At 44.2% G+C, this 13,947-nt stretch overlaps 1 protein-coding gene across 2 annotated transcripts in view; it reads right to left on the reverse strand.

The window, feature by feature from the left end:
• The window catches only part of C5H10orf90 (chromosome 5 C10orf90 homolog), a 65,206-nt gene extending 52,378 nt beyond the window's left edge, over positions 1 to 12,828 (reverse strand). Inside the window, exons 1-3 of one of the 2 annotated variants that reach the window (XM_048946149.1) lie at positions 12,624 to 12,824; positions 11,442 to 12,534; positions 10,175 to 11,030 (exon numbers count right to left, since the gene is read on the reverse strand). In XM_048946149.1, the coding sequence (XP_048802106.1) occupies positions 10,175 to 10,340 (166 nt within the window). In that variant the 5' untranslated portion in view covers positions 10,341 to 11,030; positions 11,442 to 12,534; positions 12,624 to 12,824. Of the gene's footprint in view, positions 1 to 10,174; positions 11,031 to 11,441; positions 12,535 to 12,623 lie in introns of both variants that reach the window. The other variant, XM_048946154.1, reaches the window with a different exon arrangement.
• Positions 12,829 to 13,947: the final 1,119 nt, after the last annotated feature.

Raw genomic sequence — 13,947 nt, forward strand, 5'->3', positions numbered from 1 at the left:
ATACTGGATGGGTAAATCTCCACTACAAGCTAAAAACATTTCATGTGGAAGTGCGTAAAAAATGCCATCCCCTAGCAACTGAGAGATTCCTGCTGGAAACAGTGACGGCAAAAATGGGTTTCCAGGAACATGGAGTCAAGCAAGGATTCTGTAGTGAAGGTGTGAAACTGTTGGCAGTTCTGACTGATCGCTGGCTGCACTTGGTTGTGCTGAATGCGCTCAATTTACTGTAGAAATTGGCCTGAAGTATTACAGAATTCCAGTAGCCCTGATTAAAATAAACTGTTGAAGATGCATGTACTGCAGAGAGGCTCTCGAGTCCGGGGGGAGCTCTGCATGTACAGGAAGTGCTGGGCACCAGAACAACAACAAATTAAAGAAATGAATCGTCTCAGGAAATATTATTGCTGGGTTCTGAAAACAAGCTAAAACACTGCTGCTACATGAGGAGTACAAAGGGGAAGGGAAGCAACATTAGAAGTAATAAAAGAGAATTTAGATGCAAGGCAGAGGCAGAGCAGCATGAACACATGTGATTAAGGCCAAGTCGTTATGCAGTACCCTGCTGTGACCACCTATCAGCCGGGATGTTTGGAAGGGCAGTCTTACCCTGGATAAAGGACAAGCCCACTCCTCACTTTGTCCTTTCCTTGCTTTCCTCTCTCCTGGGATAGGACTTCATGCTCCATTCTGTGTAATGTAGGCAGCTGCAGAAGTTTTCTTGCAAGAAAAGAGCCACCAAAACCGCTCTGCCCCAGCCTGCCAGCCTGCATTCGACATCCTCAACTTGGGGCAGTGCCACTTTCTCAGGGACTATTTTGGATTCAGATATGCCCTGACTAGGAACTGTGGTCCCATACTTTTGCATCTGTGCCAGACCCAAATAGAGGCCCTTCCCACAGCCTGTTGATGAGCTAAGGAAGAGAAGCCTCTCTAGTTTTATGGAGGAGGGCTCACAGACCCATTTACAAGCCCTTATAAATTCCTATAGGCAAGAGAAATAGGGGACTGCAGTGATGTTTAGCTTGTGTTGCCACATCTTCCTCCCACATCCAATAACCAAGAAAGCCTCCACATCCCACCGGAGAGAAGTACTTGAGAGCTACTGTGAGGAACTACTAGGGAAGGGCTCTGCATGATGCTGAAGGAGATTCAGGTTTGTGAAGCATGGTGGCATAGAAATTGCCATCAACCACACAGAGGAATTCAAGGAATTGGCACGGACTTCTGGCCAGCAAATGTGGTCTCAAGCTTTCACAGAGAGAAAATCAAACCTTACTTAACCAGCAGTCACTGCCACTGTGAAGGTGGGCATCAAGGAGTTGGTGCAGGCAGGGAAGTGCCAGGGATAATTTGCAGAGTGGCTGAATGTGATGCTAAAGGCAAGGCTCTGTCCCATTGTGTGAGGAACATTCTTCTTAAATATAATACTAACAGAGGCTTTGTGTTATCTTAAATCTTAAATTTTAGGTTAATTTGAATTTGCTGTTCTAAAACATGATATCATTATTGTTTCCTTTTAGAGGGATTTCTTTTACAGCTAGATGGCTGGTTTGTATTCTGAGAGCTCAGCTACACGATACCACAGCTTTTGAGGGGATCTCAAGGATTAATGTACTAAATTTCTGTCTTAAATTGTATTATCTGCTTTTTTTATTCACTCTGATATAAGACATTTCCCTTCCTGCTCACCACCCACTTGGCAGGAAATGCATTTTAGTTGGCTAATTAAATATAGCTGCATTGTACATCAAATATCACTAATAATATATGGCAGCAATGTTACATCCACTAGGAGAATGAGTTGCACTACATCATGCCTACAGTACACCACTGGCAACAGTTTGAAGTGGCTGTGCTTCTTTTAAAACATTGCTTGGCAGCAGACAGAGAACATCAGTGTCTGGCAGGTGGATGTGGGTTAAGGGGGTACTGTGATGATGAAGGCAAGGACTCTCTTTCCTGTATCACCTCAAAAGTGATGCTCAGCCCAGACGTGTGCATGCAGTACCTGTCCTTGGGCTTCTCCCAGCCATGTTTTCAGTGCTTGTTTGAGCCTTTTGCTCCTCTTCTGCCTCTCCTAGGTATCAGTTAGTCTCCTTCTCCACATTTTACATCCACTGGCATAATGCAAATAAATGCTCCTCTATGCCTGCTATGTGCAGGTTTTGGGTCAGGCATCCTTAGACATACATCAGAAGCTGCTGTTATTTTTCCATTTTGCAGTTTCCTTAATAGGAACAATTAAAGTTATGTGATGATTGAATACAGTGTATCCCAGCATTTCAAGATAAAATCTAACATAAAACAGCATATGTTTTCATATGTGCATTTTTTTCCTCCCAAAGGATTCCTGCATCTGTCATAAGCTGCAATCACTGATGATTAAAATTGAGCCTTTTCTGGAGCAATCTGTGGAAGGCATATTGATAACTTGCCTTCTTTACACATCTCAGTGGAGGAGAGGAGAGAAATCTTCACTAAGCACAACAGCTAAATGTCAGCTGATAGAAGAAATCTGTGGGATATTTAGAAAGCACGAAGTGCAGCCAGTGTTTGTTCTAAAACACAGAGAAGTAAATAAAAGCTGAGATCCTTTAAGTGAATAAAGTTGAAATTGTTCCTAAAAGTACTCCTTTCGAGCACGCTAAATTATTACCTTGTTCATGAAGTTATGATCTCTGTGATATCAAAAATCCTGCAGAACTGATCCACTCTTCTGTCCAAAAGTCATTAGAAATGGTTAAGACAGATGCCAACAAATATTAAGTACCTATAAGATGGGTTCCCTATCTATAAGGTGGGTTCCTAGCAATTGCCAGTACCTGTCACCAGGTTCTCTTGGGCACTGAAGGATATGAGACCAGTGCTTATGTTCATCTGCATTGATTTTTTTAATGGAAAGCTAAGGAACAGAAAAACAAAGCTGTAAAAGAAAATACATATTAGCATTTAGATTAGCAGTTGTTATCTCAATTTCTCATCACCAGACAATGGTGAAATACACGATGCTGGTTTAAGAATTTTTCAAAAAGGTTAAGGGCTCCTTGAATTCAAAGGGTTGAGAAACACTGGCCTACAAGATAAATGGCACCAGCTCTGACACGTGCTCCATATCCTCAATACATCTGGACCCTAGCTGGAATTAAAATTCATATTGCAGCAGCAATTAAAAGACAGAACTAGGTCATGAGCTGTTGTTCTAGGCACTGTGCGGGTGAAGAAGGGAAAAAAGCAGCAGCACGCAGCGCCTGTCCTAAAAATTTCAGCGTTAAGAAATCCAGAAACGCGAGATAAGAAAAAGAGGAGAACACGACAGGAAAACAGCAGTTTGGGTGTTTTCGCAGCCCCCTGCCGTGCGCTGAACTTTTCACCAAGCGAAGGCCCGTAGCTCTGGGCAGTTCTCAATGTTCATTACGCCCATTGAGTTCCAAGGAGAGGACGGGGAGGGAGGCAGCTGGCACCCACCGCTGTGCTGGGCTCTGCCTCGGCACGCCGTGGCTGCACGTGCAGTGTGTTTCCTTACACCTCCGTGCAGCACTGCTTGCAAGAGGCTGCTCTGCGGCTGGAAGGTTTCAGCAGAAACCATAGCAACCCTCTAAATCTTCTGAAGCAGCAGTTAGCAATTTGCTGTGTCCGTTCTGGTATGCAGCTTTTTCTTTTCTCCCATTAAGTTCCGTATCTCCCCACAGCTATTATATCCTATATGGAAAGGATTGTATGGGAGACAGATCCAGTGCACTCAATGGCACATCACACCCAGCATGAGCGTATAATACACTGTATTATACATATCCAATTCTAGATACAGGAAATGGAATGAAATCTTTTTGCTCTAAGTCTTTTTTTAAATGGTGCTTGGAAATGCTGTACTACGTGTTGCAGGTTTCTCTGTCCCTCACTGCAGACTGGTTCTCAGGTGGTTTCGTTATACTCAGGTATTATTAACAAAGGTGATGGCCTGCCTGCATTTCAGTGAGTGTCATATTTTCATTCACTCAGTCACATGAGCAGAATGACACTTGAACCACATTTTAGCAAAGCAAAAATCAGCCATGTAGTTAATGATTAAACCTTGCTTTCAGAACAATTCAGCCCGGAAAGCAATCTGTTAACAAAAACTGACTATGCAGAAAGTATTCTGAGAACTTTGCCTGCCAAAGCATGATACTAATGTGGAGAAATAAATCCATAAAGGCATATAGATGGAAAAAATAGCCCCAGCTACACAAAAGAGCTCTTCCATCCAGGTGAAGTTCGGGAAAGAGGGCTGATTAGCTGCCACAGGACACTGTTCCTCATCTCCTTGACTTTGTCTGATAAAGCCTGATATCTCCCTGGTGTTACACATCCTTGGTGTTGTTTCTATCAGTTGGGTAGGACTCACCAGATCCCCTTTCCTTCAAAGGGTCTCATTCACAGCCACACAAATCGAGAACTGTTTGTCAGCTGTTAGGTAAGATGTGAAAAGCAGTATCAACCCTTCTGGTGCATCCTGGCAGCCCAGGTAAAAGCTCACTGATAACATTCAGAGCAGCTGCATGGTGTGATGCTGCTGGGCTCTGAGAGAGGAGGAGATGCTGGCATGGTAACAGTGGGCTCCTTAGTGCAAAGCAGTGCGTGGTGCTTTATTTTACACAGCCCAAGAGATGCTCCATGCTACCCATGAGAAGTGCAGCTATCCTGACCTACTGCTCAGGCTTCTGGCATTAAAAACTTTTCTGTCCCCCCTTTTTTACCCAGGGCCATCCTACAGATACAAGGGAAACTGTATCATTTTCTCATGATACAATTTATAGAATCATGGAATGGTTTGAGTTAGAAGGGATCTCTAAAGGCCCTCTGGTCCAACCCCCTGCAGTGCATAGGGACACCCACAGCTCCATCGGTGCTCAGAGCCCATCTCCTGACCTTTGGTGTCTGCAGGGATGGGGACCACCACCTCTCTGGGCAGCTCATGCAGTGCCTCACTACCCTTATTGCAAACAACTTTTTCTCATATCCAATCCAAAACTCCCCTCTTTCACTTTGAAGCCATTTCCCCTATCACGATAGACCCTACTAAAGTATCTCTCCCCTTCTTTCTTACATCCTCGCTTTAGATACTGATAGGCCGCTGTCAGGTCTCTCTCTTCATCTTTCAAAAGACTGCCAAAATAACTGGCAATTCTGTCACTGTTTATTATGTCTGCTTTGCACCATTACCTTATCTGTTCCTTACAAAGCCTACACTGATGTTCTGATCAGCAGAAAAGGGTTAAACACAAGGAAAAAAGACATATTATAAATGGTGATACATCCCTATGCAGGACCCCAATTATTAATGGTAATGTGAGAACAAGTCAGGATACCACACTTAGCAGAAGGCAGTGTACCCCTTGTGGGGAATGGAATAAAGTTCAACAGCAGTAGTGCTCTCTGCACTCAAGGCCAGGCTGGATGTGGCTCTGGGCAGCCTGGGCTGCTGGTTGGTGACCTGCACACAGCAGAGGGTTGGAACTTGATGATCATTGTGGTCCTTTTCAACCCAGGCCATTCCACAATTCTGTGATTGCTGTAGTTGTGTAGGATTTCCCCTGCTGGTTACACCTGGTGGGCTCCCGTGTGCCAGACCTGCCAGAAGTGAGGATGGTAACTGTAATTCTCTGAAATGCCCTGAGAGATGCAGAATGAGAGATGGGAAAGCACTGAAAATGACAAAGCAGTTGCTACAGAAGAACACCATGGTATTGCACTGAGGAATTCAGGCCAATTGCTTGATTTTGACTGCAACTAAAAAGGTTTTTTAAGATTCACTCACAACTGCAGTGTCTTGCCAGTAATAGATTAACTCTTTCATCAACTTAGGGAACAACTGAAGACTTAGTGGAAAGATAACATATTTCTCTCTCCGGGGCCACTGATGCCTCAAACCGTGGAAACATCAAATGGTTTCCAGCAGCCATTCATTACTGTAATGGTTAGAGGGAGACTAATAATGCTCCTCATACAGCTTCTCTGAGCATAAGCAAATTAGAAGAAAAATCAAATAGTTTAACCTTTGAAAGCATACCATCATTGACTGCTGATAACGCTAGAGAGCATTTTGAAAAGCACCACTGTCAACTAATGAGTGAAAATGAACACACTCTTCCAGCTCATTGCACTCACAGCACAACGCTGCGACGCGTACGACAGACAAGCTCGTATGCCTTCTTGAAGGCTGTGGAATAAAAAGTTTTCAAAGCATGACCTTTTGTAGTTGTCATTTAAGCACATCAAGGTTGACATCCAGGTTCAGAACTTCCCTTTCTATAGCTTGCAATGAGTTCATCACTCGCACTCAAGCAGGAAGGACTTTGCAGCTCTCTTCTCTTGCCCCCCGCTTGCTCTGCTGCTTAATAAATCCAGTCTGGCTCGGACACCACCAGGTGTCACAACTGGGTGCACACAAAACAGAAACTGCTCAGGAGCCTGGCTAATTCCTTAACTGATTAGCCCGCTGGGAGGAAGAAACACACTTTCCCCAAGAACTATGCAGCTGAGGATGAGTCTTTCACCTCATTAATTCTGCATGCCATGGGAAGCGGGACTGACGCGTTACACCATTGCACATGACTGTGATTAATGCAGGTTACACATCGTTGATTGTAATCTGAGGCAGGTTTGGGCTGGGGACCACACACATGGCTTTGATTATGGTTGTCCTCTGCCCACTTCTCCCTCTCTGGAGAGACAGAGACAGAACTGCCATGTGAAACCATACCAATGTTGTATGAAAAAAACAGCCCTGAAACATGCCCAGGGGAGATATCAGCTTGGGTTGGACTGGACCACAAAGTGCTGCTGCTCCTCCAGTTCTGCTTCAGTCACAGAACTAAGTTTACTGCAATGGAACAGATGGAGGATAAGTAAATACCTTCTACAGTTGGTAAGCACTGTAGTTTTATCTATGCTGTTGTCCCATTTAATATGTATAGTCTTACCAGCTCAGCTTTTCCACTTGGAAACTACTAGTCAGCTATAAGCCAATCATTAGGGTAGTTGCATTGGTTTGGACATTTGATAAGGATCAAACTGAACATCTGCAGGGGCTGTGCTACCCTTCCACCAGGGAAGGCTCTGCAGTCCCATGCATGGTGCTGCTGTCCCCAAGGTCCTGCATGCCACTAACCCAAGTCCCAAGGAAACAGCAAACCCAGTTTGTTATGGGGCTCGGACCTGAGGGACTGGTAAAGTAGGTGTTGTAGCCAGCACTGGTCTTTCCCAGGCCGCCTTCCCAGCTTTGCTGAACCTGCACATGGTGCAGGCCACATGCTGGTTTTTCTGGTCTTTCTGCTTTCTCTGCCATCAGCTCCCAGCCAGCTGCAAAACAACAGCTAGAACATTTCCTCTGCCTGCCCTTTAAAGCTTCTGCATACTGCTTGGATCTGCAGGAACCTCAGCAATGCTTGCAGCTGGGCTGTGATGTTCTGCCTCTGTGTCCCCACTCACAAAGAGCAGAAATATCCATCTGACACAGAGGGAATGCTGCCAAACTGCAGAGAACTTTTTCTTTCTGTTCGTACCATCATCTGCAATGTGAACAACCACTGCTCTGCTCACATGGAGCTTGTAACCCTGGGAAATAACAGGGAGCACTCACCCTGTCCTGGGTGGGAAGCAAGGAGAAAGGGTATCCTCTGCTGAAAGAAAGCATGAGTGGCATGGCAGGGATTACAGAAAATGCCTCTTACTATACCTGACTTCTATTCACAAAGGAGAAACACTGACCGTACTGAATCACCACAAACGTTATTTCTGATTTTAAAAAAATGCCTTCAGCCCTCCACAGACATTGAGCCCAAGTACTGAACTTCTGCATGACATCTGTGTGCAAATAGGTGTTTATAATACCTATTTAATACCTATAGTAGTATACCTATAGATACTAAGAGCATACTGTACCTAATTTGCAAATACAAAATATCAAAACCACATGCTGTGCTGTGGAATGAAGCTAAATAGAAAAGAATCAATTCATTTTTGACATCTCAATGCAACCAACAAAAAGCCAACAGGTACTTAATAACAGCTTCCCTTGTGCTCTGCATATCAGCTGGAAACATCATCCGTTACATATTTGTTTCATTTCTGTTTCAGTCCATTCAGGGTACAGACGAGAATATTTGCAGAGCATCATACCTCAGGAGTGACCACACTGGTTGTAGGATAACATTCTTAGCCACACTGCAACCACTGGCAGCAGAGAGTGCAGGCTGGGGCACAGAGCTTCATGACTATTTACACTTCTCAACCCCACTGTCCTGAAAGCTTTTACGTAATTAGTTTCCCCTCATTAATAGGTGTGCTCCCAAAGGAAGGGCTCACAGGTCCTCCCAGCCCCATCCCTGATTGCAGGGCAGGTCTTGTGGGGGAAAGCACAGAAGCACCAATGTGGGTTGAAGACAAGGGGAGCACAACCACAATGTTTAGACAACTGTGTCCTCCCCAAGGCAGAACTGCAGGCATTGTTTTGGCAAGATTAGACACTGTAAACAGCAATGAAAATATTCGCAGAGCATTACCACAAAGCCCATGTACTTTTGTAACAGAAAGGTGAGCAACGTTCACCAACATTGCTTTTATGGAGCCCCACGTGTACTTTGTGAGATAGGAGGTGTCACAGCGGCCTCGTGATGAAGTGTATCCTAACCTAAAGGAAGCAAAGTGCATGTACCAAAACAGCCTACAATCACAGCCAGCGGGATAAGCAGTGCTGCTCCACTGTGAGCACATCTCTAATAATTAAACACATTGGGTTTGCACTGTCTTACTGACACCTCCAACACATTATTCCATTTCTCTCTTATATACTTTCAGAAGCTAAAGAGACATTTGGTAAAGTGTAATTTAATACGATCGCTTTAATGCATTCAAACACACCACTAAAAGCTGTGTTGCTAAAATTACCTTCCAGAACATCCAGGTAAGACAGATACCGTTATCTCCTTGAAAAATATGGGCATCGTCCTACAGCACCTACTGATGCGAGTCTATTGAAACCAATAGGGTTACCTACGTGAATATGGATTGCTGCCATGATTAAGGAGTGCAGGATTACATCCATTGTTTGCATATCTCCTGCTGTTTACACATCCCCCTTTTCAGCTCTTCTTTGGTTCCTCTTAAAACAAAGGTAGAACATTTGATTACTGCTGGCGCTAGATATCACTGTGCTGCATTTTTTTCCCTTCAAAATATGGCTGTCTTTTCAATGTCAGGTAACATGCTTCTATGATCAAAACAAAGAAAATAAAGTAGCAACAGCAGAATCTGGACTATTTAATTAGAAGCTAAGAAACGAAGGGGAAGAGCTTATGATCCACAATCAAAACATATTTACTATTCTTTTCATATCCACACTCCTGTTCACGGCCTCTCCTCCTGGGAGCTGGCTATTTTTATCTATTTTTTAACTGTGCCAAACAGTGAGTTACCTGAGAGCTCCCAGGCAGTGCTGATGGTATCGCTATCAACAAAAATCCAGCAGACAATTGAGGTGAATATGATAGGTGGATGGGCTGATCACGATTAATAAAGCAAAAACTGTCTGCAGTACCAGCGACTCTAGCTTTACTCCATCACTGCCAAATGCCTTATATGCAAAATATATCTTCTTCCTATGATACAGCAGAATAGTTAATGCTCTGTAAGGATGGCATGGAAGTCCCAGTTCCTGTTCCCAAACCAATCAGAAAAGTATTCAGCTGAAAATAAGAGAGCAACTGTGCAAGTTACGCCTAGAACAAGGAGCCAACATTTCTTACGAAGAATAACAAACATTCTTTCAGGTTTCCCAGCCTGACGCTCACTGAATTACATCAGTCTCAGTTTGGGTTGCAAGAAATCAAATTTGGATCACAAACACATGACAGCGTGTTACGTGGACTTGAAAATGTAAGTAACACGAGTTAATTTTGGAAGGCTCGACTGCACCATCGGCGTCAGTTCTGCAGACGCTGTTCATGTATTTCCTAAAGGTAAAAGTGAAGTCACGGCACGCCTTCCTGGGCTGCTGTAACTCATTTTAAAGGCAAAAAAGAACGCATGTTGTTTTCAGACAGATCGGCAAAACACGACACGTTAAAGTTCCCATAAACGGGGAAGAGCTGACGACAGCTTCAAGAAAACGTCACAAGTGGCACAAACTTACCCAAGCGCGCTGCTCTCTGCCAAGAGCAGTAATTCAGGGTCACGGACGTGTGAGTTACGAACGACCGCGCTTCCCGGCTCCACGTTACCCGGGGCTGAAGCTCGGGCTGCCCCCGGCTGTGCTGGGCACGGGGCGGGCACAGAGGTTTGCTCCCTCCGGATGGCATCGGGTGCCGATGGCGATGGCCGAGCGGTGGCCGCCACTTGTTGCGCGGTGCCAGGGGCAGCCGGGAGCTGCGTGCCGGGCTGCGTGCCCTGCATTATTCATGCCTCCACCTCCCGCATTAGCATGCCGCTCAGGCAGCGCAAATGGAGCAATTCATTTTGTCCTTTGTCTTCGGGAAAAGCTCGCTGGATTAATGAGGGTTATCTGTGATGATAAAACCTGGGCCTGCTGATTTATTTAGTCTGATTGGTGGGAATTTGTGTCCCTAAACGCAGGTTTTACGGCTGGCACATAAATTCTGCCGTGCGTTCCCAGGCTCAGGCAGGCAGGCACGGTTCAGCTCCAGCAACAATATCTCGCTGCAGCACATGAATGTTTCATTCTCTTGACTTAAATATTGAAGCTGGGCCCTTTGTTTCTGAGTGCTTCTCAAGCAAAGTTAAGAGATCTCCAAGCGCGCCGCCCGCATGCCTTTGTGCACATATTTCAGCAGTGACCCCTCGTGCTGCTGAGCAGCCAACACCTGGCTTTCAAAACGTCCTTGTTCCAAAGATGAGATAAGGGGAAAAACAACTTCAACGTATAATCTCCTTCTTAAAGAAGGCGTACATGGCAGCTTCATTTTTAAAACGGAGTCCGAAGGTGATATTATGCAATGTGATTGTATTCCTCGTGCCAACCATGTGTAAATCTGTAATAGAAAATAATAATTGATCACAAAATTAATACTTGGAGACAACTCAGTTTTGTTTTGTTTTGTTTTTCAGTTACTTCTGTAGGTATGTAACGCGTTATTGGAATATATAAAAGCAGATTTCAGGACTTTATTGGGAATATTGTGTTAGTTTTTTTTATACCAACGGTGTACATACATGCAGTATCCAAACAGGAGACTGGCAAATGAGAGAAAACAGCCATAAATATTATTTGAAGTTATTAAGGAGAAAGGTCTTAAAAACATGCAATTCAAGCTGGTTTGCTGTGAAAAAGGACATTGAGAGTTAACTCAACTACATCGTACAAAGGGTTTTACAGGGAGAAAATACTTCTAGTGGAAGTATTTCTGAGGTACGTGCTTCTAATGGAGAGGCAGATTACTTACCACAAAAATCTGAGTGCATTCGTGACCTCCACATTGCCCAGATGCCTTTCTAGAAGATATGCTTTCACCAAACAAATCATAGAAAGTTATTAGACTCAAAGCAGCATGGATTTGAGATCTGGAGAGCAAATAACAAATTCCTTAAAATCCTCTTTGCATTGTATTGTGTTCAAGTAGTTCACTGAAGTCTACAGAGCATGTTTTCCTATCAGTTGGGTGTAGTGACTTTGATAGTCTTTAAATCAAAGAGTTATGCACTGATTTTAGGATTCATCCAGAGAGCCATTACACTGCAATGGTGATCCGACTGATGAACATTTTATGGCAGACTTTGCAGTGTTTGCTGATGAGCCTTTCTAGTATAACCCAGATGCACATGTGTTCCTCCCACCATATTCTCATGCTGGTTAAGACAGGAAAGAGCAACAACGTGGTATAGAAGAAAGTGTTTAGTTTTGCCTGAAATCTGATAACTAAAACTTATTTTTGCCCCTTACATTCTTATTCAAGACTGAGAAATGCACAGCCTCATTCAGTTTCTGACGTAGATGGGATGCAGTGATGCAGGGCTTTGAAGACTTTGATCACAGGCTTAAAACCATAGCAGAGACAGAAGAATTTACGGTAATCTGCTGGATGCTGGCATGAACTGGAATTTGTTCCAGTTTGCAGGTGCAGTGGAGCTTCAACGAAGCACATACAGAGATTGCTCCTGAGGTCACATCTTCCCATGATGGATTATTAACAATGGACATAAAACATTTTCACCCAAAATAATGCTACTTCCCTGTGTTGAAGTGTTGAAAACGTCCTTCAGGATATGTGCAACACTAAGGGAATAGTTGGGCAGAAAAGGAGAAGATAGCCAGTCATATACTGGCCAATTCAGTCCTTTGAAACATTTCCCCTCAGGAGGTACCAAGACTGAATTTGATCTTCATTCTGTGTATATAATGATATCTCAGGCTGCAGCTGTGGAGGGGATTATTCAGGTCAATAACAGCGAACTGCTTCAGCAAGGAAGTTGGCATGGCCTCCACCTTCTCTAGAGGTCTCCAGGTAGATGATGAACAGGAATGAGAGCAATCATGAGCTACAGAGGAGGAAAAGGGAACAGCTGTCTATTGATGCTATGCAAGTTTTGCCTGAAAAATTGATTGACACAGTTGTAGCTCAAACTACCTATTCAGCCAATGTCACGTATGCAAGTCAGTGACAAATTGTGGTTGACTGTGCTTGAAAGCTACAGAAACGTTGAGTAGCACAGGCAGGAAGATGGGGTTCCTATCCATTGCCATCAAAATATCATCTTTTAGTGCTGTTGACAGTTTAATAGCTACTTCTGTACACTGGAGCGCATTGTGAAGTACTGCCACTATATTATTAACCCGGGCTGGAACTTTCCTGTAAATGCAGAGCAAAAACCATACAGATTGAGCTTCTGAAATATTTTAAGATTAAAGGTGTGCTATTCAAAATGTGAATATTCTCTCTCTAATTGCATTTGATGAGGACTTGATAATACTTTAATCCCCAATCACATTATCACCATTTTTTCACATCAAATTGGTTTCACTCCTTTTAAACACGTGGACGATGGTGTTCAGTTCAGTTTCAAATAAAGCATTTTCAATTCCATTTGCTTCCTCTAGGAATTTGAGATGGGACGTGGAGGAGCTAAGCAGCATCCCTCTGACCAGCAAGATACAGCCCAGTGTGTTCCACTGGGGGCTCATCCCTTCAGCAAATATTCACTGTGGATAGAAAATGTCTTTGGGCAAAGTTGCACCCATGTATGTAATTACTTGAAATCATTCCTAGAAAAGACCAAGTTAGATCACACCTTTGAAACAGTTTGCATGGCCTCAATCTGTCACAGTTCAAAACAGACGTGTATGATATTACGGAGATTAAGCATATTGGGTAGCTGAGGATGGACACGGTGATTGTGTGACTAAGGAAAAGATTTGAGATTCAGGAGACTTGGATGTGACTGCCTACTGATACCTTTAAATTAGCTACCACTGTACTATCTGGTTTCTGTCAAGGTACTGCAAAAAATCAGTGAGATGCATCTAGGAGGTTGGGGAATCAATTCTCCGCTTTTCCCATGGGCTGTCCCCTCCCTGTTGGCTGCCGTTCAGAGTGTCACCTCAGTTACTTGACTTTCTTCTATTCTTTCTCACAACTGGGAGGCAGCACGTTCCCTGCTCAGAGGGCCCATGGCTGCCAGCTACCCGTGATGTCACCTCTCCAAGGCAGCCCATCCATGGCTGCCAGTTACCCAACATGGCACCTCTGCAAGGCAGTTTGTCCATGGCTACTGTGTACCCAAGGTGTCACCTCCCAGGATGACCGGTCCACAACTGCCACCTATCCAAGGCAGTCTTGCAGGCTGGTGCTCAGAGGTGGTGCTCATGGAGCACGATGCCAGGAGGGCCTCCAGGACATGGGAAACAGCACTGTTAATGAACCCCAAGAGCTGAAAATGGGGTGGCAGGCATGC

Source organism: Lagopus muta, chromosome 5 (assembly GCF_023343835.1).
Source record: "Lagopus muta isolate bLagMut1 chromosome 5, bLagMut1 primary, whole genome shotgun sequence".
NCBI lineage: Eukaryota > Metazoa > Chordata > Aves > Galliformes > Phasianidae > Lagopus > Lagopus muta.